At 36.2% G+C, this 25,845-nt stretch overlaps 4 protein-coding genes and 1 long non-coding RNA gene across 5 annotated transcripts; 1 reads left to right on the top strand and 4 right to left on the bottom strand.

Moving 5' to 3' along the window:
• Window positions 1-885: 885 nt before the first annotated feature.
• On the bottom strand, window positions 886-6,612 carry LOC122310554 (stomatin-like protein 2, mitochondrial). Its single transcript, XM_043124529.1, has 9 exons — window positions 6,069-6,612; window positions 5,725-5,968; window positions 5,417-5,566; window positions 3,607-3,664; window positions 3,421-3,513; window positions 2,992-3,090; window positions 2,401-2,492; window positions 1,533-1,592; window positions 886-1,424 (listed from the first exon to the last, which is right to left on the bottom strand). Exons 1-9 carry the CDS (start codon window positions 6,284-6,286, stop codon window positions 1,155-1,157), a joined length of 1,284 nt encoding a protein of 427 aa, XP_042980463.1. The 5' UTR covers window positions 6,287-6,612; the 3' UTR covers window positions 886-1,154.
• On the top strand, window positions 5,141-18,144 carry LOC122310559. Its single transcript, XR_006242638.1, has 2 exons — window positions 5,141-5,172; window positions 17,986-18,144. It is a non-coding gene; the product is annotated as an uncharacterized LOC122310559 (long non-coding RNA).
• On the bottom strand, window positions 7,514-10,072 carry LOC122310553 (L-type lectin-domain containing receptor kinase VIII.2-like). The gene has a single exon (XM_043124528.1). The coding sequence runs from the start codon at window positions 9,861-9,863 to the stop codon at window positions 7,839-7,841; it is 2,025 nt and encodes a 674-aa protein (XP_042980462.1). The 5' UTR covers window positions 9,864-10,072; the 3' UTR covers window positions 7,514-7,838.
• LOC122310555 (11S globulin seed storage protein Ana o 2.0101-like) lies at window positions 12,944-15,650 on the bottom strand. Its single transcript, XM_043124530.1, has 3 exons — window positions 15,337-15,650; window positions 13,494-14,214; window positions 12,944-13,281 (listed from the first exon to the last, which is right to left on the bottom strand). The coding sequence occupies exons 1-3, from the start codon at window positions 15,530-15,532 to the stop codon at window positions 13,128-13,130; spliced, it is 1,071 nt and encodes a 356-aa protein (XP_042980464.1). The 5' UTR covers window positions 15,533-15,650; the 3' UTR covers window positions 12,944-13,127.
• On the bottom strand, window positions 17,691-18,986 carry LOC122310556 (60S ribosomal protein L9-like). The gene is made up of 3 exons (XM_043124532.1): window positions 18,501-18,986; window positions 18,020-18,142; window positions 17,691-17,914 (listed from the first exon to the last, which is right to left on the bottom strand). Exons 1-3 carry the CDS (start codon window positions 18,873-18,875, stop codon window positions 17,828-17,830), a joined length of 585 nt encoding a protein of 194 aa, XP_042980466.1. The 5' UTR covers window positions 18,876-18,986; the 3' UTR covers window positions 17,691-17,827.
• Between the last annotated feature and the right edge of the window lie 6,859 nt (window positions 18,987-25,845).

Genomic DNA, 25,845 nt, shown 5'->3' with positions numbered 1-25,845 from the left:
AATAATGTGTGAGGGTGAACTTGTGTCCATGAGTCCTGTGTCACAGGTTTGATTTCTCCTGGGATCAAACTACAATTTAAGTGGGAGGTCATGGTGGTGGGTTGTTGTGCTAGTCTTCACAGGCGTTTAGGTTCCATGGTTGAGTCCTAAGGGCTCTGATGTGGGCGGTTACCCCATCATAAAAAATAATAATAATGTGTGAAGAATCCTCTTAGTCATATACAAGATACTGTGCAAAAATAAGTAAGTATACTGTGACTTATATTTGCTCATGATGTTAATCATCCCCAAGCTAGGGAGGGAATATGAATGAGGAGAAAGGTATGAGTATAATTGGTTTGGTTCAGTTCAGTTTTAGACATTTTTTTTTTTATACGAACCGGTCCTAATTTTTGGGTCCGCTTTAGTTTTAGAATTGTGATTCAGTTTTTGACTTTTTGGTTGGGCTTGTTGTTTTTCTGACCCAAATAAAAAAATTATACAAAAAATGTGAAAAAATAAACTTATCAAAAATTTATACCATATCATGGAATGGACCATCAAATCTAGCTTCTTCGCATGAATGTCTTGCCGGTTTGCACGCCAGAGCCCTGCCATGATCCGCATAATACGCAGTCATGTTATATGTGTGCATTTTAGTTGGGTAAAAGACGTATTGCATTTGTATGATCTTTGAGGGATTCCTCATCATTAAGAAATTGAGATGAATACACCTAGAATCTCTTGATATAAGGTCCACAAGTTACAACCATTACGAACATTCGTAAATTGATTTAGATTTCATTATCATCATTCCAAAGTCTATCTTATTGATAGAAACTTTACCATCAGATTCAATGAACGTAGACAATTTGCCAGCCCATGCATGGAGGGATGCAGAAAAAGTACCAAAAACTGAAAGTTCTAACTCATAACCGGAAAAGCTTTACATTCCTTTGTTTGATTTTGCCGGTGCCTAAGAAAAGACATACTAATTGTCCCATATGACATAGCAAGTGCTCTGCCAAAAGAGTAGGCATCCTACTATCAATCTACCATAATAATCAGCTTTCCTCTTTCCGAATCATCTAGAAACTTAAAAGTAGAATTAGAGTGACAACCCACAAAACTGGAAGGGAAAAAAAAACCAATTAGGTTTTCTGCGGGATTGAACTCTATGCTCCTTTATAAGGGCTCTGAAGTGAAAATCCTGGTTGGCTAGTGCCAAGATGACCTTTATCGGCTGTTTTATGAGCGGTGGCACTCTCATTTTCAGTTTCTCCAGAGGAAGCATTTCTTTTTCCGCCTATTGTCAATACAGGGGAAGAGGTTTCCTGAGACCTATCACTGGAAACGTTACCAATCAGGCTTTTGTAAATAGTGAGTGCTTGAGCCATCATGCTGGCAGGATTGGCAACTCCACTAGGAAGCAACATTGTCGTGCCCTGTTGAAATAAAGGAAAGCGCAGAGAGAGAGAGAGAGAGAGTTTAGTAAAAATAATTAAGCATAAAGGATTTACTTGCATATAATGATATATAGGTCTATTCATCACCTCCTGGGCAATATTACTGAAGGCATGAATATATTGCTCAGCAATTCTCAAACTCGCTGCCTGCAATGCATAATATTAATTCCCAACTCGGTCTTTATGATATATATTCACGTAAATGTACAACTGCTAATATGCTATATGCCACAGGCCATCAATTTTGTCTGTGAATCACACATGTAAGCTGGGTCTTTGGAAGACACTAAAAGGAACATGCAAGCATATCTTGATCCTAATTAGTTTCAATTGAAAGACGTACAAGTACACAAATGAATATTGGTATCTATCTTGAAAAAGTTCTGAATGCAATCAGTTGACATTGCAGTAATCAAGACCTTCAGTTCTATCAAATTGATTAAGAGCACAAAGAAAGTTAAACTTGTCAAAACATTTCCGATCAAAAACATTTTCTCACCAAAAATAAAAAACCCATGAAGCTATATGCTGCGAGTATGGACACCTTAAAAGTGCAGGATAGGACTTTGGAACCACTCTAGAGAAAATAAGTGCTTTCCAAACCACAACAACTGCTAGGACAAGCCAGAGGGGAGAGAGATTCAGTTGTAGATCTGTGTCATGTATGCAGTGACTCAAATGGTAGAATGTATTGATTGCTTTAACATTTGAAACAACATCCTAACCTGAGTGCATGATAACTAAGAGCAAACCAACTACATGCATATTGTCAGAAGTAGCATCCAACGGTGAAAACCAGATTACATGCACATTCATTATGAAAGCACCTTTTGGTAAATGAAACCTATATGAATTCTGCTCTCTCCATGAGGAAAAAATAATATCAAGGTAGTTGACATGCTAGTATTATATCTAGAATACTGCCAATGCACTCAAGAGCATCAAAGGACCTCACCTCTATTCCTCCATTTTTCATGACTGCCTGTGATACTGTGGCAAGTCCTTCAGCTGTTGCTCTTGCTTTAGCAAGGATTGCTTCTGCTTCACCTGAAACAGGAGCATTGCTGATAAGAAGACTGAATCAATGGAAAGAGTAAAGGAGTGTCAACACTAAGACTTAGGGTGCCCTTGAATTTGTGCACTCTATATTAGATCAGATAGGATATGTTGAGACAATAAAAGGGCTTCAACATAGGACTTCTCGAGTTGATAATCACATACCATACAAGAGAACATGAACAAGCCCCCTTCAGTGAGACCTGGCTTAACATATACATAAGTTCCTTTCAAAATCCAATACACAGCCTAAATTGCTTGTGGCAACCACTCCAACATAAACATTGTAATACAGGTCAAACCTTTCATTGATTATGAATTCTATCACAGTCCATGCTAAAATTAAATGCATGTCCAAAATAGCATATATGTTCTAAAGATATGAGTAATAACTTACTTATCAAAACAGATTTTAGTACTAATGTTAGGATGAAAGAAAAACAATACTTCCATATTGTGGGAATTAATCTGTATTGACATGATAAATAACCTTGGGCTCTGTTAATTTGATCCATCTTTGCAGCTTCAGATTGTAAGATTACAGAACTCTTCTTTCCATCAGCAATATTGATGTTGGCTTGTCTTTCTCCTGTAAATTATAACAAGACGTTAATTTCTGCCCGGATTGGTTAACCACAAAATAATCTCATCTCATCTCATCTCACCTTATCTAATCATTACAACTTTTTCAAATTCCCATAAAAAATATAATAAACAATTTAGACTTTTCAAATCCCAATACAAAACTAATATTAAAAAATTATATTATAACAATATTTTATTCATTACTATTCAAAACATCTCATCTCGTATTATCTGAACTGTGTAACCAAACAGGGCCTAAGAGTGCATAAGACTACCTACTTGAGTGTTGAAAAGTGGTACACTAAGAAACGGCATATCAAACTGACTTTATTACCTTCAGAGTCAAGAACTTGAGCTCTCTTTTTGCGTTCTGCTTCTGCTTGCATCTCCATAGCTACCCTCACTCCACGAGGAGGAGATATATCCCCTGAGATAAAGGATGAGAGATCAGTTACAAATACTCCAGGAAAACTTGACCAAAGAAAGTCTGATACAAGAACAAAAGCCAAAAGTGACTTACTTATTTCATAACGGAGGCACTGCAGACCCCAATCTTTTGCAGCCACATTGATAGACTCCTGCAACAGTTATGCCATTACAAAAATCTAATACTCCTTTCTCTAAAGTAATCCACGAATTGTTTTTGATTTGTAAAATAAATTTTATTATACCAACAGAGGAATAGGCATAGCCCAAGTTCACAGGACATATACAAGAGAAAACATCTAGATTAATTCACGAAATTGTAAGAGTCATATCAAAATTCTAAAGAACCCAAATTAGATTCAAGCTAATTCAATATACAAATATGATAAAACTGTTAGAAAGTACCACAACCTCTAAAACAGTAGGGTAGAAGCAAACTGAAGGGGAAAACGAGCATACTGTTGAACCGCATGTTCTAGCTTTCAATATTTTATCTCATCCCTTTGGAACTTAAAAGGTTCCCTGCCAGTAGCAAAATATAGTCGCTTCCAATCAATCTGATTGCAACTAATATCATCACATAAAGTCAAAATAATGTTGACAAACTATATGGATACCAGGCATATCCATGGTTATTAAAATCTGAATTCAGGTTCTAACATTTAATAGTTCTATGAACCTACTGCTTACCAAAAAAAAGTTCTATGAACCTAGATATTTAAAATGATGAAATCCAATTTTAAAATCTTTTAGGATTCAAATCTCTTATTAAAAACCCAATCTTTTAATATGAGGATCAACACCTTCAAGTGTTTGTTCTTCCATATTTAGACATGGAGATAGATCAAGATAGAGGTACTTCTAGTACAATCCTAATGGTTTTGATAATGCACAAATGACTGAGTTGTTTTTTTTTATTGACACCGGATGTCCAAGATCAAAGTCCTGACTAATCCAGGAGGTGTACAAGCCCTCGGCAACAAGTTTCCCGCAAGTGCATCTCGGGGTAATTCAAGGGGAAGTAGTTCCCTCAATCTGATGGCTCCTAGAAATTATTTGCATCTAAGAGGATTTGAACCTTAGACCTGGAGAAAGCATGCCACCAAGACCAAGACCCTTACCACATGAGCCAACCCCTAGGTGTTAACCCTGAAATGTTTTTCTTTTTCTTTAGTAGGTAACAATTAATTGTTTTTCACTGCAGAATATAATATATTAGAGGATCAAAGGCGCAAGGAACACCTTTATAAGGGACCCAAATTGATGGACCACTTAATTATTTATTTTGGAGAAGGGGGCAAGTGATTGGAATGTTCAAAACCTAATTTTAATTTGATCAGGATAAATGGCTTCATCCATGAATCAGATTTTTATAACATAAAAAGATATTTTATGCAAGTAAACACCTTTAGTAGTATAATTTCAAACATATTGCCACCCTATAGTGTTAATTATAACCAATGGCATTGTATGGGACATCTACTAAGTATGAATTAGAATAGAAGTCACTCACAAAGCGTTTTCTGCATCAACCTTCCCCCCCCCCCCCCCCCCCGGCGGGGGAGCGTGAACCAACTCAAAGAGAGAGAGAGAGAGAGAGAGAGAGAGAGAGAGAGAGAGAGAGAGAGAGAGAGAGAGAGAGAGAGAGAGAGAGAGAGAGGTGAAGGAATAATGCCAATGAAATCTATTAAAATCACTCATATATAAAATGAGAAAGTTATTATAACCAATCTTTTTATTCACAAAAAGTAAAGCCATTAAACTATGGATGAGCATGAGATTAATTGCTTCCCTTTGGGTATCAGTGGAGGGATGTGTTAATAAATATGGGATTCTCCATACACATGACAACCGCCATATTTTCAAGACAAATCTATTGAAAAACTTGAGCTAATCAAACTAACCACTATCTTTTCATTCAGCGTGTCTCTTTCCTCAAACGTCTTGTCGAGAGTGATCTTACCAAGCTCACTACGCATTGTTGTTTGCGCAAGCTGAATCACAGCAAATATGGGATTCTCAACACCATAAGAGGCCAGCTTAGGGTCCACAATCTGCATCAAACGCATTTGAATTGAGAGACACATTAACCAACAAACTAAACAACACAATCCCAGATAAATATTCAACACCTAAAAGGAAAAAACCAAGCAACCAATTAAACGAAACACCAAAATGACAACGACCAAGTGAACAACATCTCAAGAAGTACCTTGATGTAGAGCACCCCGTCGATCAAAATGTTGACATTATCCTTGGTGATAGCAGACTGGTCCGGGATGGGAATGGCATCCTCCTTCAAGGAATGCACGTAGGCAATCCGATCGACCAGCGGAATCAGGAAATGGATTCCCGAAGGCAGAGTCTTCACATACTTGCCGAACCTCTCGATTACATAGGCCTTTTTCTCCGGTACTATCCGAACCCCCCAATTCACCGGCGGCGTTATCTCATAGCTTCCTCATATCAAAACCGCCCCAAAAAAAATCACCCAATTAAACAAAGATTCACAAAAACCAACATCTATATACACATCTATGTATGTATATGCGTTACCTGATGCCTGGGTCGCGACCAGTGCGGAGAAAGCGGACTGGGATAGTGGAAGAGAAAGGGGAGTAGGGAATCGGAAGCGGGAAATCTCTTGACGATGAACAATTGGTTTGTCTGAGAATCAAAGAAGGGGAAGAAGTAGAGAAAGGCCTAGATGTGGTGTCGTTAACGGCAGATTGGCCGAGGTATCTAAGGGCTTTCAGTGAATTTACTTTCCCCATGCTCGTGCTTTCCTTTCTGTTCTGGGTCCGTCGGATTTCTTATGTTCATGCGGTGGTGTAGGTGTTGAGTTTTCTTGTTTTTTTTTTCTTTTTTGCTCCGGAAATGCAAAGCCCCTGTAAAACCTTTCCTTGTGACTCTCTCTCTCTCTCTCTCTCTCTCTCTCTCTGTGTCCGTCTCTGCAAACTCAGAGCGTCCGTTTTGACTTTTGTTGGGCAGTTCGAAGCCGGAGAAGTGTTGTGTCAGGTGTGCCCGAGATGAGAAGTGGCCCAGTGGGCTTGTTTCCTTCAGGCACTTGACTCGTTGCCGAGTTTGTTCCATCCCACAAAGATTTGGAAGGAAATGAAGTTTGGAATTTGGATGGATGATGATTTTCTTTCCATTCGGAAATAGATAAAGTTATTTGCATTTCTTGTATTTAATATTATGATCCATATAATTAAAATTATTTATGTAAGTATCAATTTTAATTAACACGACTTCTTACGATAAGATATTAATATTACGAGTATTCATTCGTACTACAAGAATACTTAATAATTACTCTATTTAAAATATTGAAAAGAAACGTCTTTAAAAAAAAACTAATATTATTACTTGTTATATCATTCCTTATATTATTATTAGCTTTTAGTGATATTGCATTGAGAATCAGATTCTAATGGTGTAATTGGGGGTTTGATTTTCCATTTCTCAAAATGGCATATGTGTGTGTGTGACATAGGTTGCCTTTTGTGTTCGACATTAGTTTTTGAAGTTGGCAAAGGTTGAGTAGGATTAGGATGGTCCTCTCGGGCAAGCAAGGGAACTGAGATTACAACATCTGGCTTCTTTATTTTGGGGATATTTGGCTTCTTTGTAACAAGAGGCAGCCGAAGATACTTATAACAAAAATTTTATATGCAGTCACTTTTGTGTACTCTTTTGTATACTCTACTGATGTGATTCGTTGTGTATTAAAAAAATAATATAACGAATTATATCAGTGGAGTATATAAAAAAATATGTAAAAATAACTATATGTAACATTACTCCACTTATAAAAGCACTAATATTGAGAGAACAGATTTTTAATGTGTCATGTGGCATGGTCCACAACAATATAGTCTTATCTAGAGGTTGGTCAGATTTCATGTGTCGTGTGTTGGCAAAAAGAAATTTGAAAGACAAAATGCTAATTTTATATTGAATATTAAACCGGTAGCTAAGATCCTGCTCAATTTGCAAAATCAGGGCAAAATAATACCAATACTTTATTAAATCAAGATCAATACAAGTCACCTAATTTAAGAAGATAATGCAAAATATTGCATTTGCTTGAATCAAAATTTTAGCCTAAATTTATTTCCAACCAAGCTACCGATATCTACCCAATAATCCAACTTCATAGCCAAGTTATAAAAAAACATACCCTGATTTTGAATCAATGATACACATGCATGATCATTATTTTCTTCTAGATTTTGCAAACATCTAGAACTCAAAATGGAAAATATGCACATCTTACATCATCACTCGGCGAAAAAGGCTTTCATACATTTAGTAAGCCCTAAATCACTTGAAAGGAGCACAAGAATACCCACTGCAAAGACCTGTGGTGCTGTTGTAGGGAAACAAAGCAACAGGTCTAGATGGTGGCAGCTCAGGCAAAGGTACCTCCATGCTCAGAAACTCCACCACTTCCTCCATGGATGGCCTTCCTCTGCTCTCATTCAGGGTGCAAAGCAACCCAATTTCAAAAACCCTTATTGCCTGCTTCAAGTTTATCACTGAGCCCATTCTTCCATCCACCACCTTAACTTTCTCATCCATCTCATGCATTCTCCATGCAAAATCCAACAAGTCCCTCTCTTTCTGCTCCACCTCAGAGTCCAACCGGATCCTCCCAGCAATCACTTCCAGAACAAAGACACCAAATTCAAACACGTCGATCTTTTGGCTCACTGCTGCCTCGAACTGTCTTGAATCATTCCCAGAGAGCACGAAGCCAAAATCTCCCAAGACTGCTCGGAAACTGACATCAAGAAAGACACTACTGGTTTTCATGTTCTTGTGGGCCAGTTGCTTGGAGTGTAAGAAACTAAGGGCTTCTGCCACATCTTTCACAACCTTGAATCGACGTGTCCATGGAAGAACGCCGGCCCCAAACAACCATTTATCGAGGCTTCCATTGATGAAGAAGTCATACACAACCATGATTTCACGATTATCTTGACACCAGCCTCTGATGGGCAACAAATTTGGGTGACGAAGTCTGCTAATAGTACCGATTTCCTTCAACAATCGTCTCCTATCTAACCCCTGAGAGTTAAGAAACTGGGCTGAGCACCGTTTCACGGCTACTTGGCAGCCATTGGAAAGCTTTCCTCTATAGTAAATTCCTCTTGCATCACTACCGAGTACTTCCAACTCGCTAAAACACCGAGTTGCAGTGGAAATCTCAGAAAGAGTGAAGCGACGAGGTTTATTTGGAGGCGTCGGCCGTTGCTTTATCTCCGGCAATACGACAACATTGCTCGATTTATCACGTCTGCGCTTACTGTTCAGGAACAGACTGAGCAGAACCACCAGAACCAACGCCACCACAGCCAAGAAAATCAAGAAGCTGCCGGGTGGTTCGGTTCGAGCACTCTTGGTAGTTTCTTTATCCACGAGGATCTTACTCTCACATGTTTCCGTCGAAGGGATACGAAGAAAAGCTTTGCTTTGGGACGTGAAGTTCCATGACAAGACGTTGTGGATTTGAGTCAAATTGCCTGTGGAAGCTGAAAAGCCTACAAACATGTATTCTTTCAGAAATGGTGAGAGATCAAGTGGCTCAGAGAAGATAGGTTTTAATGGATCATCTTCCTTTGCGGATCCTAAACGGATGTCCAGCCAACGGCGTGTACCATCGTAGGAGATCCAAGCTCGGTGAACCAAGCCATCATTAAGAACAACATCGACATCGGAAGCATTGAATGTTCTGCTGGAGATGATGCTACCTAAGTTGATTCCCACATGGTTATCATTAGGGTCTCCAAATCCGTGGCTTCGATGTGTGTCAAACTCCACAGCCACTGCCTTATAGTTTTCCTCACAAGCATCATTAAGCATGGCAAGCCACGGTCCAGACCGTCCGACAGTGAACTCGTCGGGGACAATGATGAAGGCAAGGCCACTACCACCCTGGCCAGTATCAGAACCGAGGTTGGTCGCATTTTTTAGTTGAAAAGCAAAGGTGGTTTCAAAGGAAGCCGGAGTTTTGGTGTTAGGGTCAAGAAGGCGGATGGGAGAGGAGTAGAGGGCTCGGCCCGCTTGATGTCTGAGATCAACTGCTAGGGATTCCCCAGGGATTTGGAGGACACCCTTTTCATTTGAGAACTTGGCACTACCTAGGAGTCTGACATCATGGGCAATCCTGGGGTTGTTGTTGAGGATGAAATCTGGGAAAGAAAGATGCTTGGTTATATTGATTACAGGTCCCTCTTCGAGCTTCTTGTGATCACTAGCCGAAACAACCAGAACTAGTGGGTATTCTCCTCTTAAAGCAAGGAGAATTGATAAACATGCCAACCAGCAGCTATGACAAAAACCCATTCTCGAATATAAAGAACAAGATGAGATTCTGGAAAGAACTTATGCTGGTGTGGATAATGGAAATGAGAATGCTTTTGAGAAAGGATGTAGACGGGGGGATATGGGCAAGGACTGGTTTTAGTACGTGGCTAAACCATAGCCCCTCTGTTTATTAGCACTTGATAAAATGAATATGATCATCGTGATCCTAAGCTTGTCCTGGTATGACAAAAACATCAAGTAAGATGTCTTAAAGATAATCAAGTAGACACAGCTGAAGAGGAATCTTGGCGTTTGTCTTCACAGTTTTAGTGGGTGACAATGATGGGTTCTTGCATGTGGTTGGATTAATTAGTCTGTGGGGTACACTTTGGGTGGCGTTAGGTGCACATTGATTTCGACGTCCTCTTCCTTGGACCCCCCAATTTGGATGTATTCTATCATTCAATGAGACCTTGCCATGTTTAGCAACCAAACGAAACCAAGGGAATATATATATCAAATCTAGCAGAATTGTTGTTACAAGTTCTCATCACAGTGCAACATATCATGGTCATTCCATTAATTATTGCTTTGCAATTAACCTAAGCACAAAGCCAAACGATTGAATAGGCCCCATATGAGTCTTATTATTGCCATAGCAGTTATTCAGTGTCCACAAACTTGCATTCAAGTTATAGCATCTGTGCATGATGTGATAAGAATCACAGAATGTGTAAAACACATTCAAAACTAGGCATAAACATCATAATAGGAAAAATATAGTTGCAAGCACAATTGTGTACTAATCTGTGTATTAATGTGATGTGATTGGTCAAAAAGTAGATTTGATTGAAAATAGTATTAATTTAAATTTTAAGTATGAATAAATCAGTATTGATACACAGATTAGTGTACGACTGTACTTGTATGTAGCAAAACTCATCAGAATATTAAGAATTCTGATAACATAATTGTATAATGAGAAGTGTTATAGATATAAAAGTTCATAAAGTGATGGCATATAATCCGTTAGATCTACTTTATAATAAAAATAATTTTATAATTTAACATATCACATCAAACTACGTCACTTTATGAATTTACTTTAGTGTAATTTCTCTGTGGTTAAATTACTTCTCTTGTGTAATTCAACCTGCTGGCACATGGGATGGATCGGAAATGTATTGAAGGGGTTTGAACTGAGAAGACAAGGTTTAATGAGGGAGATTGTCTTCACACAGGTTGCGTGCAAAGTTGATCGGTCGAATCTATCAATTCATGGATAGGGATCTAGGATCTATGAACGAGGATATTCTTAAAATTCAGAAAGAAAAAAGGAAGTGAGTTAGAACCGTGAGGGGCAACCAAAGAGAATAATGATGTTAAAATACATTCCTTGATCTGAATTCAATAATATTTCTCCACACTGAAATCAAGTTGCATCATCTGCATGATAACAACCACCCAAAAGGTAGCCATCCAATGCCAAAAAGAGAAGAACACTTTAAAACAATTCTCCAAACAAAAGAAATTGGAAGGGCCAACAACAATATTCATAGGGCTAGAAACGAGCAGTCGAAGTGGAAACATGATCAGGATAAAGAAATCTAGCAATGATTCACCCAAAAGGACCCTCAAACAAGAGCAGGTTCTGATCATCTCAGTTTAGATGTTGTACCGTGTCCAAGTGAAAGGTCCACATGCAATTGCTAGCTAAGCCACGAGCATAAGTCAGTAGCAAATTCAGAATAGACATCCTCTTATGTCCCCAGCATGTCAGATATCATTGTACCCGGATTTGGTTGATGCGCAAAGATCAAGACCAAGGGGAAATGAAAACTTTGATGACCCCAGTTTACAATACTACCTGCAGCTTGGTTCTTATTTCGTTTTGAGTTCTTTCATCCCAATTAAAAATATTAACAATATTAACAAAAAAATTAAAAAAAAAAAAAAAACTTTTTTTTTATACAGATTCGTTCATGATTGGCGTCTACTTCGCTAGAAACTTGTTCTGTTTTGTCATTTTTGTATCAATTCGGTCCCCATTTTGTTCTGAAAGAGACCTTAATTGGGGGCAATCATTGAACATTCTTTTTCCTTTTAGTGAGAGGGAGAAAAATATTCCATAGTGTTCATGGGGTTCATGTTGTTTTTCAAGTCAGATCAAAAGCAAATGTTTATTAGTGTAAATACTTTAAAGAAACATTCTCTTGCTAGAGAAAGAATTTAATACTGATATTAATTCATGAACTGTGTCCATTAACCAAATCTATTACAAGTACCAAATAGATAAGTCATGTGCTGGCCTTTTGTACTAAAGTTCTTCTACTCATCTTCCTTGCACCACACACCTGCCAAGGAAAAAAAAATAAAAATAAAAGCAGTGTATAATATAGAAATGATGAATAGAATTTTTCTTTGCAAAAAATAAACCCCATTTAAAAAAGTTTTTTTTACACTTTTTCATGGTGTGATCCACTTTTTTTTATAAAGCGGCTCTTGTCTATTTAGGACTTGTATAAATCATTACTCTTATTACTTTCTTCGTAAACAGATCATACTCACTGCTCAGGCTTGGGAAAGAAATATCCATGTTCATTTTATGCAGTGAGAAGTCAGTTGGAAAATATAACACAATTGAACATAATTTAAGCAAGTAAAAGAAAGAAATTGATACATTACAACAGTATATAGAGAGAGATGATGGCTTCACACTTCATTCATAATCAATTCTTTAAAGAGACGCTGGTAAAATTGCAGATAGCAAATTGGAGGGGTAAATGAGGGTATTGCGGATTTCCTCCTGAAAAACAGTTGCTTGACGCTCAAAGCCCAGAAAAGTTCAATTTTCTTCTTTTCCTAATCACTCTTAAAGAATATTTGGTGGATGATACAAGTTGGAGTGAAACACTTTACTTACCAACTGGCGTAAAATAGAACTTGAATACTCAAAGACAAACATATAGCACCCACACACTGGAGTTACTTCTGCCCGTTCAGCAACAGCAGCTAAACAACATGTCTAGAAATTATATGCTTGACCAGAATAAAATGAAAAATTATACTGCATAGATCTAAAAGACTTGGACAAACCAACTACGATTAACACATGATGATTAAGGTTGAAACCATATTAACCAAGTCTATGATTATAAACAAGAACAGAACCACAACCCAAATATAAATCCAGAATGAACCATTTTGACAAGTCTTAAGCCATAAACTGGAACAGACTTGAAAAACACCAAGACTTTTTATTGGGGAAACAAAGAAAATTGAAACTAAGCAAGTTCATTTTGTTCAGCTTGGTGGAGGGAAGAAAATGGCATCAGAAGTCCTCTTCGAACGGAAATGATTCTCCGTATCCGAATCCACATTGAATGCAGCCTCAAGTACCTGAGGAGATAAAGCCTTCCACACAGAAGTTCTTCCGGCTAAATGAGTGAATATTGGGCTGCCACAGAAAGAAAAGATCAAAAAATTCAGTACAGAAAATTATTCATGATGATGGCCATTGCCACGACTGGTTGTGTCTTGATGATAATCATTGCTTCAACAGAGATCGGGTAAAGGGTTACAAACAAGGGCACCACAAAATTCATTACATACATCAGTATTTCTAACAGAAACGTGATATTACAACTAAGAAAGTGGAAAAATTCTTACTTGGGGGTGGTGATGATAGAGAACCACTCCAAACCATCAGAAGAAGCAATCTTCGAAACAACAAAAAACCTTGGCACAATGAATAAATTCCCTGCCTTAACAGTTGTTTCCAAGACCCTGCGACCATCAACACCAACAACTTGAACACGGCCACTACCCCTAACAATATAAGTCACCTGTAGTGCCGAATCACAGGAGAATCCAGGAGAGCACATGGCACTCCCATCCAACCTAACAAGGTCAGCCCCAAGACCAACTTCACCAACCAAAGGAAGGTTCTTGGTATTCAAGACCACAACCCTTCCACCTTTTTTAATGTCCACATCTAATGGAGCCTCCTCACAATTCAGTGCCATGCCCTCTCGATGTTCCTTATTTGGTTCAGGCATTTTAAAGTTCTCATCAAGCTTGACAATTCCATTGCCGGATTGCTTTCCAATGAGGCTCTTTACAACATTCTCATCCAAGTCCCATGCTCGGCCAACAAACTCAGTTGAGAAGCCAGTGAAGATCCCGTTGGAACCCGTCAAGAAAAAATCAGTAAACTCACCAGCTTTGCGAGCTTTAGAAGTGTCTCCCAAGAAAAGAATAACTAACTCAGTGTCCTCTTTGTTGTACCACCATGAAACAACACCAAAAGGAAGAGCAATGGCATCACCCTTTTTTATTGCAATGACCTTCTCTTCGGATTCAGGAAGAACAATTCCTGCTACACCATTACCTATGGAAAAGAAAAATCAATGAAGAGTAACCAAAAAGATAATCTAAATTATATAAAAATGGTATTGTATATCATGAGCAGCTAATGGTATTGGGGTCATATTCTAACAATAGTCTATATCTTGGTAGAAGCCATCAACAGAACTGAATTTGCCTGAACTACTTTAGAGAGAATTCAAACTATTCAGCAACATGCCCAAAAGCTCAGTTCTACTCTGTTGAGAAATCTAAGTAATTAAGTCATTCTTACAAGCTGGACCACAGATCATAATTCAGTTCAACATATAAACGCCTAAAACTGATTCTTCAGTAGTAATTCAAACCATCTAATTGCACTTTTTTTTATCCAATTAAATAACCAATCTCAAGCAACAGCCCCCAAGAAAAGGTCGGGAAAAAAATTAGATCAAACGATAAAGAGTATAAAAGATGGACTAAAGGAAACACAACATAATAATAAGGTCAATAAATGTCTATAGGTTTTGGGTGATCAAATGTACAATTCGAAAGTGCTTGGGTTCCCTTCTTTTTTTTTTTTTTTTTTGGTATTTGGGTATTAGGGGCCGTGGTTCTTGTATATAATAATCCCCGAACATTAGGATTTTCTTATCTCTAACAAATAATGGTTAGTGCAGCACTTCAAGGTTGAGTGGCATATAAGTCAGTGGTATTATGTTAAATTCCACGTAATTTATTTTCACGGATTGATGATATTCCAAAAGAACCCTGATGATATTCCAAAAGAATCCTAAGCTCCTCATGATGCATCAAAAGAACATGGGAAATCTCCAAACCTTATTTAAATTTCACCAACAAACTCAGTGAAGAATACTTTTAAAAGATTTTAGAAAAATTGATATCTTATTCTACATAACAAAAAACCCATCTATTCAATAAATTCATAATCGCAGGAGAGAAAAAAAGGGCAATCATCAAGCTGTTTACTAATACATTCAATGAATCTAACAACAACAACAACAGAACACGCAAAAACGATTAAGCAGAAAACAGAAATTGATACCCACAAAACTACAGGAAAAAAAGGGGGGGGGGGGGGGGGGGGGATGGGTTTCAAAATATGAAAGATCAGATACCAAACATATATATATATATATATATATACCTTGGAGGACATAAGCAACTTTAGCGGAGTCAGAGTAACAAGGTAGAGCAAAACCATTCTTTCCAAGGGCCAACTTGGCTGCACCAATATTGCCTTCACGCAGCATGGGGAGCTCTGATGGGGACCACGCATGGTACGAACCACCATCGCCTCCATACACTCTCTTGGCCAATTTTGGAGAAAGATCAAGCCCCATTTCTTTTCTTCTCTAACTTTCCGTGAAACCAACAAAGAAATGTGAAAAAGCCGAGAATATATGCATTCAAAGGAACTGAGAAATGAGAATGGTGGGGTGTGCGTAGGCTATAGGAGATTCTTTTAAGAGTCCTGTTACTTACAAATAAAATAACTTATATGATTTTTTCATATTTAAAATTTAAATTAAAATTTTTTTTAATAAAATTTATTTTTTAAATAATCACAATAAATTAATATATATATTAATACATAATTACTTTTAATTAGACTTTTCCTTATTTGAATGGTAAGGATCTGCAACGGACGAGATGCTTTGTTTATTGCTTTATTCGGATTATAAATAATTAAAGATAAGATAGGGAATGATTTGTTTCCGTATTGGCTTTCCTACTCATAACAGGAGTACTGGCATTTAAGACTCTTGGTTTTTGCCTTTGATAATCGAAATTCATATGCTATATTATTTTATTTTTTATTATTTTATTATTATTTTATAATGTAATATTAAATAATTAAAGATTATTAATTATATTTTACTTATAAATCTATTATTTAATACCACATCAGGAGATGATGAGATGACAATAAGAAAAAAATGAAATAATTACAAGATTTACAAAAGATTATCAAAAGATTTACAAGATTGCTCTCTACTTTTTTTTTAAATAATTACAAATCATCTAATTATTATAACTTTTTTAAATTTTTAAATAAGATATAAACAATAATTTAACTTTTTAAAATAAAAATTATATTCTAATAATATTTTATTTAACTTTTATTTTACCTAATTTTTGCAAAATAAAATATATAAACCATTGGGACAATCATTTTCGCAAAGTTGTTTTTCTTTTATTTCTATTAAAAAGTGGATGGAAAATTCGTGTATATAGTTTGCTCGAGTGAAACCTCACCAATGATATAATGCGTTAAGATAAGAGAAATGTCGGTTGGCAAATTGGGAAAAAAAAAAATTGTCTCTAATCATCTTCAAATTTTCTATTTTGACAATCAACTTGTCAAACTACTCAAAAATTTGTAGTGCATCCCTCCAAGAATTTAATAGAAACACTTAAAAAACTTAAAAATAAAGATAAAATAAAGATAAAAAATCATAAAATAAAGATAAAATATAAAATGAATAATGAATAAACACGTACGAGAGAAAATATCACAACATTAAAAATAAATGAGTAATTTTTTTAAACGCAAAAATCAAACAAGGAGTAGTTGTAACTTGTAAAAAGAGTTCTTAAAATGAGAATATTTTGATAAAATAATTATACTTTTATTAGTTATTTTATAAATATTTTGACAGTAACTTTCTCGTTTAGTTGGATTGAATTAAACGGGGATCTGAGTTATATATAGATTGAGCCATAATTATAAATTCAAATTTTTTGTAGTTAATTTCAAAATTATTTAAGCCGGGAAGAAGAATTCGAACTAGTATTACCTCAACCTGAGGAGGGGGAGGTTGGTTGGATTGGAAACGTCTCATTTCGGAATACATTTTGGGCCAATGTTCAAAGGAAAGTCTACCCGGAACAAACTAACATCAGGGTGGCTTTCTTTGTAAACGGCACTCGATACCAATCTGTCCCACACAACGTAAGGAGGTACCATGCGTCCTTATAAAGAGCAATACTCATTAGAACCTTATAAAGAGTAAAAAATTTTCCAAATAATGTGGCACAACTCAAATCCCTTATATCACAATCTTCTCCCTTAAATTCCCAACATCGTTAGGTCTATCCGTAGTAGGTAACAAGACTCAAGTCTCATATTTCTAATTAAGATAGAGTTTGATACCATTTATAATACCTCAATGAAAGGGCTAAACTACTTCGCCTACACTCCACAAGGACAAGTCAGTAATACAATTAGAACCCATTGAAACCTTTTAAATGCAAGAATTTCTCCTTTCCAAATGATGTAGGATCTCATTTACCACTTACCATTATCCTTATCACATAGGTATCACACTAAAGCACCAGGCTACCCAAGCCTCCAAGAGAACCAACCTATTTTACAACTTTCAAGTTGAACACAAAAACTATGATTTCAATTTAACAAAATTACGGAGGATAAACAAACTAAATTGATTTTGAAGCACACATCGGCAAAATTAACCACCGATAATTTCGACAAGAAACTTTCACAACATAAAATTGCAGATCAAATTCCAAACAGGCTCATAATGTTATGCTCAAAGTTTATAAAATGCGAACAAAAGGCGTAAAAGAAAAATACCAAATAAAAAACTAGGACAATATTTCTATCCCACCGGCAATTACTCCTCCTCAAGGATGGTTCCCTTCTCACTGACATAGATACCATCAAGAAACTTCCGGATATCCTTGTTCTTCACATGACATTTCTGCAAACCCAAAATAGAGGGCAGATCAGCAAGTGCAACCATAGTATGAAAATGATTGTTCCCATTTGGAGAGAGAGAGAGAGAGAGAGAGAGAGAGAGAGAGACCTGGTTTATCAAGGCACAAGACCGAGAAACGAGTTCAATGTCATTCCCATCTAAAACTAGTTCATCCTTGACCTTTTCGGAACGGAGAATGGACACTCCATCAAGCATGTCCACTTTTCTTACCTAACAACCAAAAAATACAATGTCCAATAAGTCCACATTTCACTCCTGAATAAGCTAAAGTTTAACATCAATGTACTTAGATCTAAACCCCCTAGCAGCATCAAAAACAATAACTCCAACATCAATTCTTCAACCTGTTCTAGATTGAACTCAACAAAGACAAATAATGCACTCTCAATATATATGATCCACAAGACTTGCAAGATTGATACACCTCGAATAGTAACAATTTCCACAATAGACCTTATTAAAAAAAACAATTTCCACAGCAGACACCTTAGTGCAAACAAGATGGCGACTAATAGCAAACAAGAAAACAGTTTAAACAACACCAACTACTCTATTGCCGAAAAGGTACCTTCTTTTCACCCAAAAAATTACGGATCTCGATGGACTTGTTAGCGTTGGTGATGCTAGCGTTGATGGGGAAGTGAGCGTACACGAACCTCATCTTGTAACGGTAGCCCTTGGTGACGCCGGTGATGAGGTTCTCGACGTGGCTGAGAGCAGTACGGATAGCAGCCGATGTCTTCCGGGATCCGAACCAGGCCTCAATCTTCAGCTTTCGCTTGCCAGTGGCCTCATCAGTAATGAGATCAAAGTCTAGATTGAGGTGCTTGAAGTTGCGAATGAGTTTACCGCGCGGACCCTCCACCTCGATGATCTTGGCGTTTATCTTGATTTTTACGCCGTCTGGGATATCCATAGTCTCCGACGAGAGAATGGTCTTCATTTTCGCTCTGTTTCTGTCTGAGTCTGAGCGAAGCGATGAAAATGGAGGCAGCAAAACCCTAGAAACAAAAATGACTGGTGACCTTATATAGCTGTGACGAGTCTGTCCATACCAAAACGCAGAAACCCTAATGCTTCCCTTTGAGAATTAGAAAATAGAACCTAATGTATTGGGCCTGATGTGGTATATTTTGATTTATGGGCCCAGCCGTTGAGAGGGTTTCTTTGGTTTACAAGTAGGAGTGATCCGTACTACAGGCATAACTTTCGGCCATGGGCCCATTCCTCAACCAGCGGTTGTTTCACCCGCCGCCAGTGCGCGACACCCCATGTTTTCATCCTCTTCAGTCTTCCGTCCTTTTAAGGCACCGTTTAACTGTAAATTAATTCATCTCATTTAATTATTATAAATTTTTAAAATTTTTTTATATAAAATATAATAAAAAATTTAATATTTTTAAATTTTAAAAAATAATAATATAAAAATTAATATTTTAATAATATTTTATTTAATTTTCAATTTTTATCTCAACTCACAATCTAAACTTCACCTAAATTTGAAAATTATAAAAAAAGAAATATCTCCTCCCTTGTAAATTTCATTATCTTTAAAATTACTTTATTTTTTGGTGCATTTTAAGTTAGGTGAATGAGCATCCTCCAAGTTTTTTAGGTAATTTATTAAATGAGTTTCTTTAAATCTTAGATATGACTTTGGAATTTAGGAATAAAAATTTTGAAAAATCAATATCTTATCACATTGAAATTCAAATATTCTATGGAATTGTCCATATGCTAACGATGCTTTGGCTTATCACTTAGTATGAGGTATCACAATATCCTTCCTTAAATTCTCGACATCCTCATCGGGACCGTCTAATACTTAGAAGATAACATATAAATTGTTCTAATCGAGGTCCAAGCCACAGCTGACCTACACGTTAAAAGAACTAGTTAATAATATAATTGTAGCTTTATTTGAAACCATTATAAAGAATAAGAGCATCTCATTCCTAAATAATATAGGGCCTTATACGTTATCTACCTTTAACACTTAGCAAGGAATACGAGGGTAGTTCACTGCAGAAATGGTCATGTGTTGTAGAAGATTTACGGGAGTTATGGAGCATGCTCATGGGGGAAGTTGACCGTTGGGGAAGCTAAATTGGTAGCATGCATTATGAAAAAGACATGATTCCGGAGAAATGCCATAATCTTTTATGTAAGTTTTACCAGCCCAACCTAAGTAAATAAAATAGAAACAGGCCTGAGACTTGGAAGAGTTTCATCAGGCAATGAGAATAAAAGAAAAAAAGAAGGCAGCTCACCTCTCAGAATCTTTTTTTTTTTTTTTTTTTAAGAATTACTTTTTCTTCTAATTATTTACAATTTTTCTCCTCTCTTCCAGAACTTTCACCCATCGATATAAGGATCTAATCGTTTCTTTTAAAAATAAAAAATAAAATGAGCGCGCTCACATATGTGGTGATGCATCTTGAATTTATGCATATGTTGTGAGTAGAAGAAGAACCCTGTTTAATCAGGTTCCATATGATGATTAAAGCCTTTTTTTGAATTTCTTTTCTAATCAGGTTTGTGATAATAATTTGATTTGGTAAAATCCATAAGAATCTTATATTAAGCAAGTTCTGAGAATCATTTCATATGGCATCATCCATATGATTATCAGCGGTTTTGATAATAGTTCAGCATGATATCATACATGAAACTTGCAGGGATCTACCCTTTTTTAGGGCATCATTATGTTATGATTCGTGGACTGTTTTGAAATTCGAATTGTATTTTGTCAAGTCTCAAAACTCTACAACATAGGAAAAAGGATTTGGGATATTGAGTTTGTGCTTGAGTAAGATGGCTGGGAAAAGTGCAAGCGATAGAAAAGGGTTTTAGACTCTAACGAGTCTGGGCACATGGAGGTTTTGCTGGAATGTTAGAATCTAGAATCTTGTCTGTTTTGAGTATTATGCATTGGATGGGATTCAAAAAGAAAGAGGCAAGGTTTCTAGAAATTGGTTGTAGGAAATGCACGTCCAGGAGGAGAAAACCTTTTTGAACAATTTCCAAGGAGCATTCACATGGTATTATGGTTCAATGGTTGATATGTTGTTTAGATACCGTAGTTGGAAATGGAAGTGAAATAGCAACTGAGGAAGATGTGTTGAGGTTTGGGATGCTAGTTGGGAAATAATTATCTTGCATAAGTATGAAGATTACGGGATTTTAGGATTGAGCCTGTAGGCTTTTTTTTTTTTTTTTTAGTTGGGATTGAGCCTGTAGCTGTAGTTAACACTCATCTTGTGAAAAATGTCAACAAGAGCTTGATTGGGAAGTGAGATGATCTCATCTCATCTCATCTCAAAACTTCTCATAATAACATCACTTAAATACAAACACTTTTCAGTTTCAAATCTCCAACTTTTTTATCTAATTATTACACATTTTCCAAACTTCCAAACAAAAACACCAAAAGCAATACAATATTTTAACATTATAATTTATTTATTAAACTTTTTCTCTCTCATTTCTCAAGACCCAATAAAACATCTTAACTCAAACCATTTCACTACATATCACAATTAGATCCCTTGATCTAATTTGAAGAGTCTCCCATCCATACCATGTGGGATTCCAGATTTATCAACTCTGATGAAGCCTTTCGTTTCCTGACCTTTCCAGAATCATGAAATGTTGACTCAAACTGTCAAGAACCATGCAAGGTTAAGATTCAAAAGACCAATAAATCTGAAAATATAAGACATATAAAACTCATTCAGTTCAACTGTAAGATTTTAGCAACTCACACCATTCAAGCTGCAATTGACACAACTCAACACTGTTTCTGGGTTCAACTTGCAACTATCAAAAAAAAAAAATGTACTTAGAGAGCTCCCACTTACCGGTGCATTAGCCAATTTTGCATCTGGACCATCGCATGATCCACTGTCCTTAATAGAGACCAAAGTAAGATTCTTTTGACTGCCAAACGTACTTGGAAAGTTTGCATTGAGATAATCAGGTTTTAAATCTTGAAACTCATAGCCATATGTGGCAAGGTCATTCGTGACATACTGAAAATCCATCCCACGGCTGTTGTTTGAGTCGTCCGTGACGGGACAAGGCATGCTGAATGGCATATCCAAGTTGCAATCTGGAGGCTTCGGTAGGAGATCAAACATACACATGCCTTCCTCAAGATGCAAATCAACCTGATGATAGGAACATGAACGATTGGGACAAGTATTTAACTCGGTAGTTCTTGATATGCAGGAATTCAATGCCTTACCTCACTGGCTGTTGCTTCTAGCACTTCATTGTTTGCAGTGTCAGCATTATAACTATTTTGCTCATACCATTCAAGCTGAAAATTGAGACAACCCAACACAAAATTTCTCGGTTGAACTTGCAATTATCAATTGAAAAAAAAAAGTACTTGATAGCTCCCACTTACCGGTTTGTTGGCCATTTTTGCACCTGAACCGGTGCATGATCCATTGTCCTTATTAGAGACCACAGTGAGGATCTTTTGACTGACAAACATATTTTGAATGCCCTCATTCCAAGAGGGCAAGTTGCAATCTGGTGGCTCTGATGGGAGATCAGACAGGCTCCAAGCCTTCCTCAAACTGCAACCAGACATGGGAATATGAACGATCGAAACAGATATTTAACTGACTAGCTATTGATTTGCAGGAACTCAATGCCTTACCTCACTGACTGTTGCTTCAGGCACTTCATTGCTTGCAGCGCAAGCATTATAACTATTTCTAGTGTTCAATGTCTTTCCACCAAAATATTCTTGAGGAGATACCAAATCCAAACCTCGTGTGGACTCTATTTCTTCTATAGAATATTTAGCTGTGGTGGCTGATGAAACAGTAAGGTTATTTTGTAGTGAATTTGAAGGCGTCAAAACATCGCAAGCTACTATTTGCTGCAGCTCAATGATCATTTCTTTTATTTTCAGATCATCCTGATGAAAGAAATATGAATAGATAAGATAAGTATTTAAAATCGGCTACCCTTCTGAACTTTCAAAAAAAAAAAAAAAGAATTTTGAGAACTGTTTTAAGCTGAAACTCAATTCTTTTCTCACATTGGTAATGGTAAGTTCTCCCAATTGATTCCCTGCAGCGCGAGCACTAAAATGTTTGTCATCACACTCGGCAGCTGTTGTAGTGACGGACATTGTCTCATCACAATTTTCAGGTGTTGTAGTAGCTTGTACTATTGATGCAGGGAATACTGGGGCCAGAAGTAGCTCAGACTCTGATTCTTCAAGAAACAATGTGGATGTGGCGGGAGATGAAACAGCAGGTCGAGCATCATTAATGTTTGGATCTTTAATACTCTTTCCATGATTATAGAATAAACGATTGAGTACAAAAGCGTGCTGCATAAAGTTCATCAACAAATTGAATCAGGGTGATCAATACCTACCAATTGGGTTATTAAAGAACTGCATGGTAAGGATATGTAAAGATGTGTATCAGAACGATAGAGCTATGACAAGAAGGAAACAGAGGAATTTGTCGTCTTTTTTTTTTTTTTAATAAAAAGAACAATGCAACTGTTCTAATAAACCAAGAGACTTCCACTTTAAAGTAAGGACAGCTAAAATTACCAATTGAAACATATGGAGAAATCCTCAACTCGCTGATTACATTGAACCCAAGTAAAAATTTAATAGATTTCACACCCCTTGCTAATTGAATAATTCATCTTTTTAAGAGGACTTCCACGTGAGTTTGGCAGAAAAATGGTCTTTAAATCCACACAAAAGAAACTTGCACAAATTTCAGAAAAGAAATCAAGATTAAGAAGAAACGTGAAGCCAATAACATCACAAACCAATCACTTAAACCAACCTGACCGGGATGCGTGCCATCGAGTTCTTTCAGGGTTGTGCGGTATTCATGAATTTTCCAATTGGTTTTCTCGCCTTTACCACGCCCCTCATAGAATACAAGAAACGTTTTCGTTCCAATCACTTCCGAGTCAGACATGATTTTCTTGTCCTTTCCAGTCACTTTCCAGTGCCCAGCAATAGTTGCTCTGTTCGATCGTTTCCCACTTCGATGCTTCAGATCCAGTGGCGAGAAAAACCACCACTCTTGATAGTTGGTTTTTGGGCAACGTAACTCTAACCAGCCTAAGCATAAAGTTTAAAGGCTAAAGTGAGTGAACACACGAGCACGGTATGCAAGTTTATCAAACAAGAAGTTAGGATGCAGTAAAAGACGGAAAAAAAAATTAAAACAACATGAAAAGAAGAATGAATTAGAAATAATATGATCAAGAAACAAATAGAAATGAAGCTATAAATTCGAGAAAACCAAATGGTCATGCTAAGGAAGAGGAGGAGCCAAATTTTTTTATTGGTGTTACATTTCTCATCCCAAAAGGTTAAACCAGCTAATAAAACAGAGTGTAATAAACATACAAAAATAAGCCAAACAACTACATAAAATCCAAACAACTAGATTTTCCTACTTTTCATCACTAATTTTCCTAATGCCAAAGAATCACAAACTTTTGCATGAAAAATTAAAACATGAATCTGGGTCTCTGATGATAAGAATGGGGAGAACGTATCTTACTTTTCAAATTCCAGGGCTCCCATTTGCAACTCTGAGTTTCGGGAATGAAGTCGACTAACTTATCATTCCCAGTGATCTTTGCCCTCAAGAAGAAGTCGATGATCTTGTCGTTCGGCAGATGAAATCTCATCCATGGTCGCAATTTCGGAGACAACGCATCCATATCAGTAGCGAACAAGCATAATTATACGTGGAACCAACAAAGTCTAAGCGCGAGCCAGAATAAGAGATGAAGCAGTTGGTCCTCACTTAAATGGAGGCGGAAATTAGTCAAAAGCAAGTCCAACTAGCTTCTCAACGAAGTTTGCAGTTTAGTCCTCTGAGTTTCAATTTATTATCAAAATGGTTCTTTAAATTCGCTTTTACTTTGTTGATTCCCTGAACTTTGAGTGGTTTTTAATCATTTGGATAAGATTATATAAAAAAAATTACAAAAAAAATCAATCTTTTGATTTAAAATTGGGAAGTGTGTTTAGTTCTTTTTCATTTCCATTTTTTCTTTTAATTCTAAAATTTAGAATATAATAAAAAAAAAGATAAATGAAGTGTTTATTGTCATATAATTTAAAAAATAAATATTATATGAATTTGATATGATATTTCTCTTTTGCTTAAATAAGAAAATTCGGGAAAAATGTTGACTTGTTAACAATTATCCATTTTGTGTGTTTTTAAGCATTTGAAAACAAATATTCAATTCTCTAAAAATAAATAAAAAACACAATTATTAACAATTAATATTCTTTCCATTTTAAAATAAAGAAAATATATTTTTAACTTGTCCAAATATCTTCTAGTAGTTCAAGAGAGCCAAGCGTGTGGGGACCACGAACAGTCCACTTGGATCCCAAGTTTTAGCCCAATTTTTAATGCAATTCTATTAATTTCCTATAATTCTAGAACTTTCTCCTTGCACCATTTTTCTAAAAATTACTTTTTTCTTCAACTCATTACGCATTGCATGATGTTTGTCTTGGGTTCTCTATTCTATAACTTTCTCCTACAAACATTTAGAATTAGCATAGTTTAATTACATAAATAAGATGGAAAAAGATAAAATAAGATAAAAGTTAAAAATTAAATAAAATATTATTAAAATATAATTTTTTTAATATAATTCTTATCATGAAATTTAAAAAAAAAATTTTGAAGTGTCTATTATATTTTATGTAAAAATTTAAAAAAAAGTATAATGATTAGATGAGATGAAATTATTTATATAACCAAATAAGTACAAATGATACCTCAAGGAAACACTGGGAATAGTTAATACAAAAATTAATAAGTAAAAACGAAATATAATTTCAAATATAAAAAACACTCAAAGTAGTTTTATTATTTATTTAACATTCA

This window comes from Carya illinoinensis, chromosome 5 (assembly GCF_018687715.1).
Source record: "Carya illinoinensis cultivar Pawnee chromosome 5, C.illinoinensisPawnee_v1, whole genome shotgun sequence".
NCBI lineage: Eukaryota > Viridiplantae > Streptophyta > Magnoliopsida > Fagales > Juglandaceae > Carya > Carya illinoinensis.
The sequence above is the reverse complement of the archived record's forward strand: the minus strand, read 5'-3'. Positions and strand labels throughout refer to the sequence as shown.

Bases quoted from the DNA above. Each gene is read 5' to 3' on its own strand.
- LOC122310554 (XM_043124529.1), bottom strand. From the start codon at position 6,286: ATGGGGAAAGTAAATTCACTGAAAGCCCTTAGATACCTCGGCCAATCT. The intron at 5,969-6,068 runs GTAACGCATATA...GATATGAGGAAG, and splicing joins GGTCGCGACCCAGGCATCAG to CTATGAGATAACGCCGCCGG. The intron at 3,665-5,416 runs GTTAGTTTGATT...TAACTGTTGCAG, and splicing joins CGCTGAATGAAAAGATAGTG to GAGTCTATCAATGTGGCTGC.
- LOC122310553 (XM_043124528.1), bottom strand. From the start codon at position 9,863: ATGGGTTTTTGTCATAGCTGCTGGTTGGCATGTTTATCAATTCTCCTT.
- LOC122310556 (XM_043124532.1), bottom strand. From the start codon at position 18,875: ATGAAGACCATTCTCTCGTCGGAGACTATGGATATCCCAGACGGCGTA. The intron at 18,143-18,500 runs GTACCTTTTCGG...TTTGGTTGTTAG, and splicing joins ATTTTTTGGGTGAAAAGAAG to GTAAGAAAAGTGGACATGCT. The intron at 17,915-18,019 runs GTCTCTCTCTCT...TTGGGTTTGCAG, and splicing joins CTTGTGCCTTGATAAACCAG to AAATGTCATGTGAAGAACAA.
- LOC122310555 (XM_043124530.1), bottom strand. From the start codon at position 15,532: ATGGGGCTTGATCTTTCTCCAAAATTGGCCAAGAGAGTGTATGGAGGC. The intron at 14,215-15,336 runs GTATATATATAT...TCTTTTCCATAG, and splicing joins AGTTGCTTATGTCCTCCAAG to GTAATGGTGTAGCAGGAATT. The intron at 13,282-13,493 runs GTAAGAATTTTT...TTTCTGTGGCAG, and splicing joins TCTATCATCACCACCCCCAA to CCCAATATTCACTCATTTAG.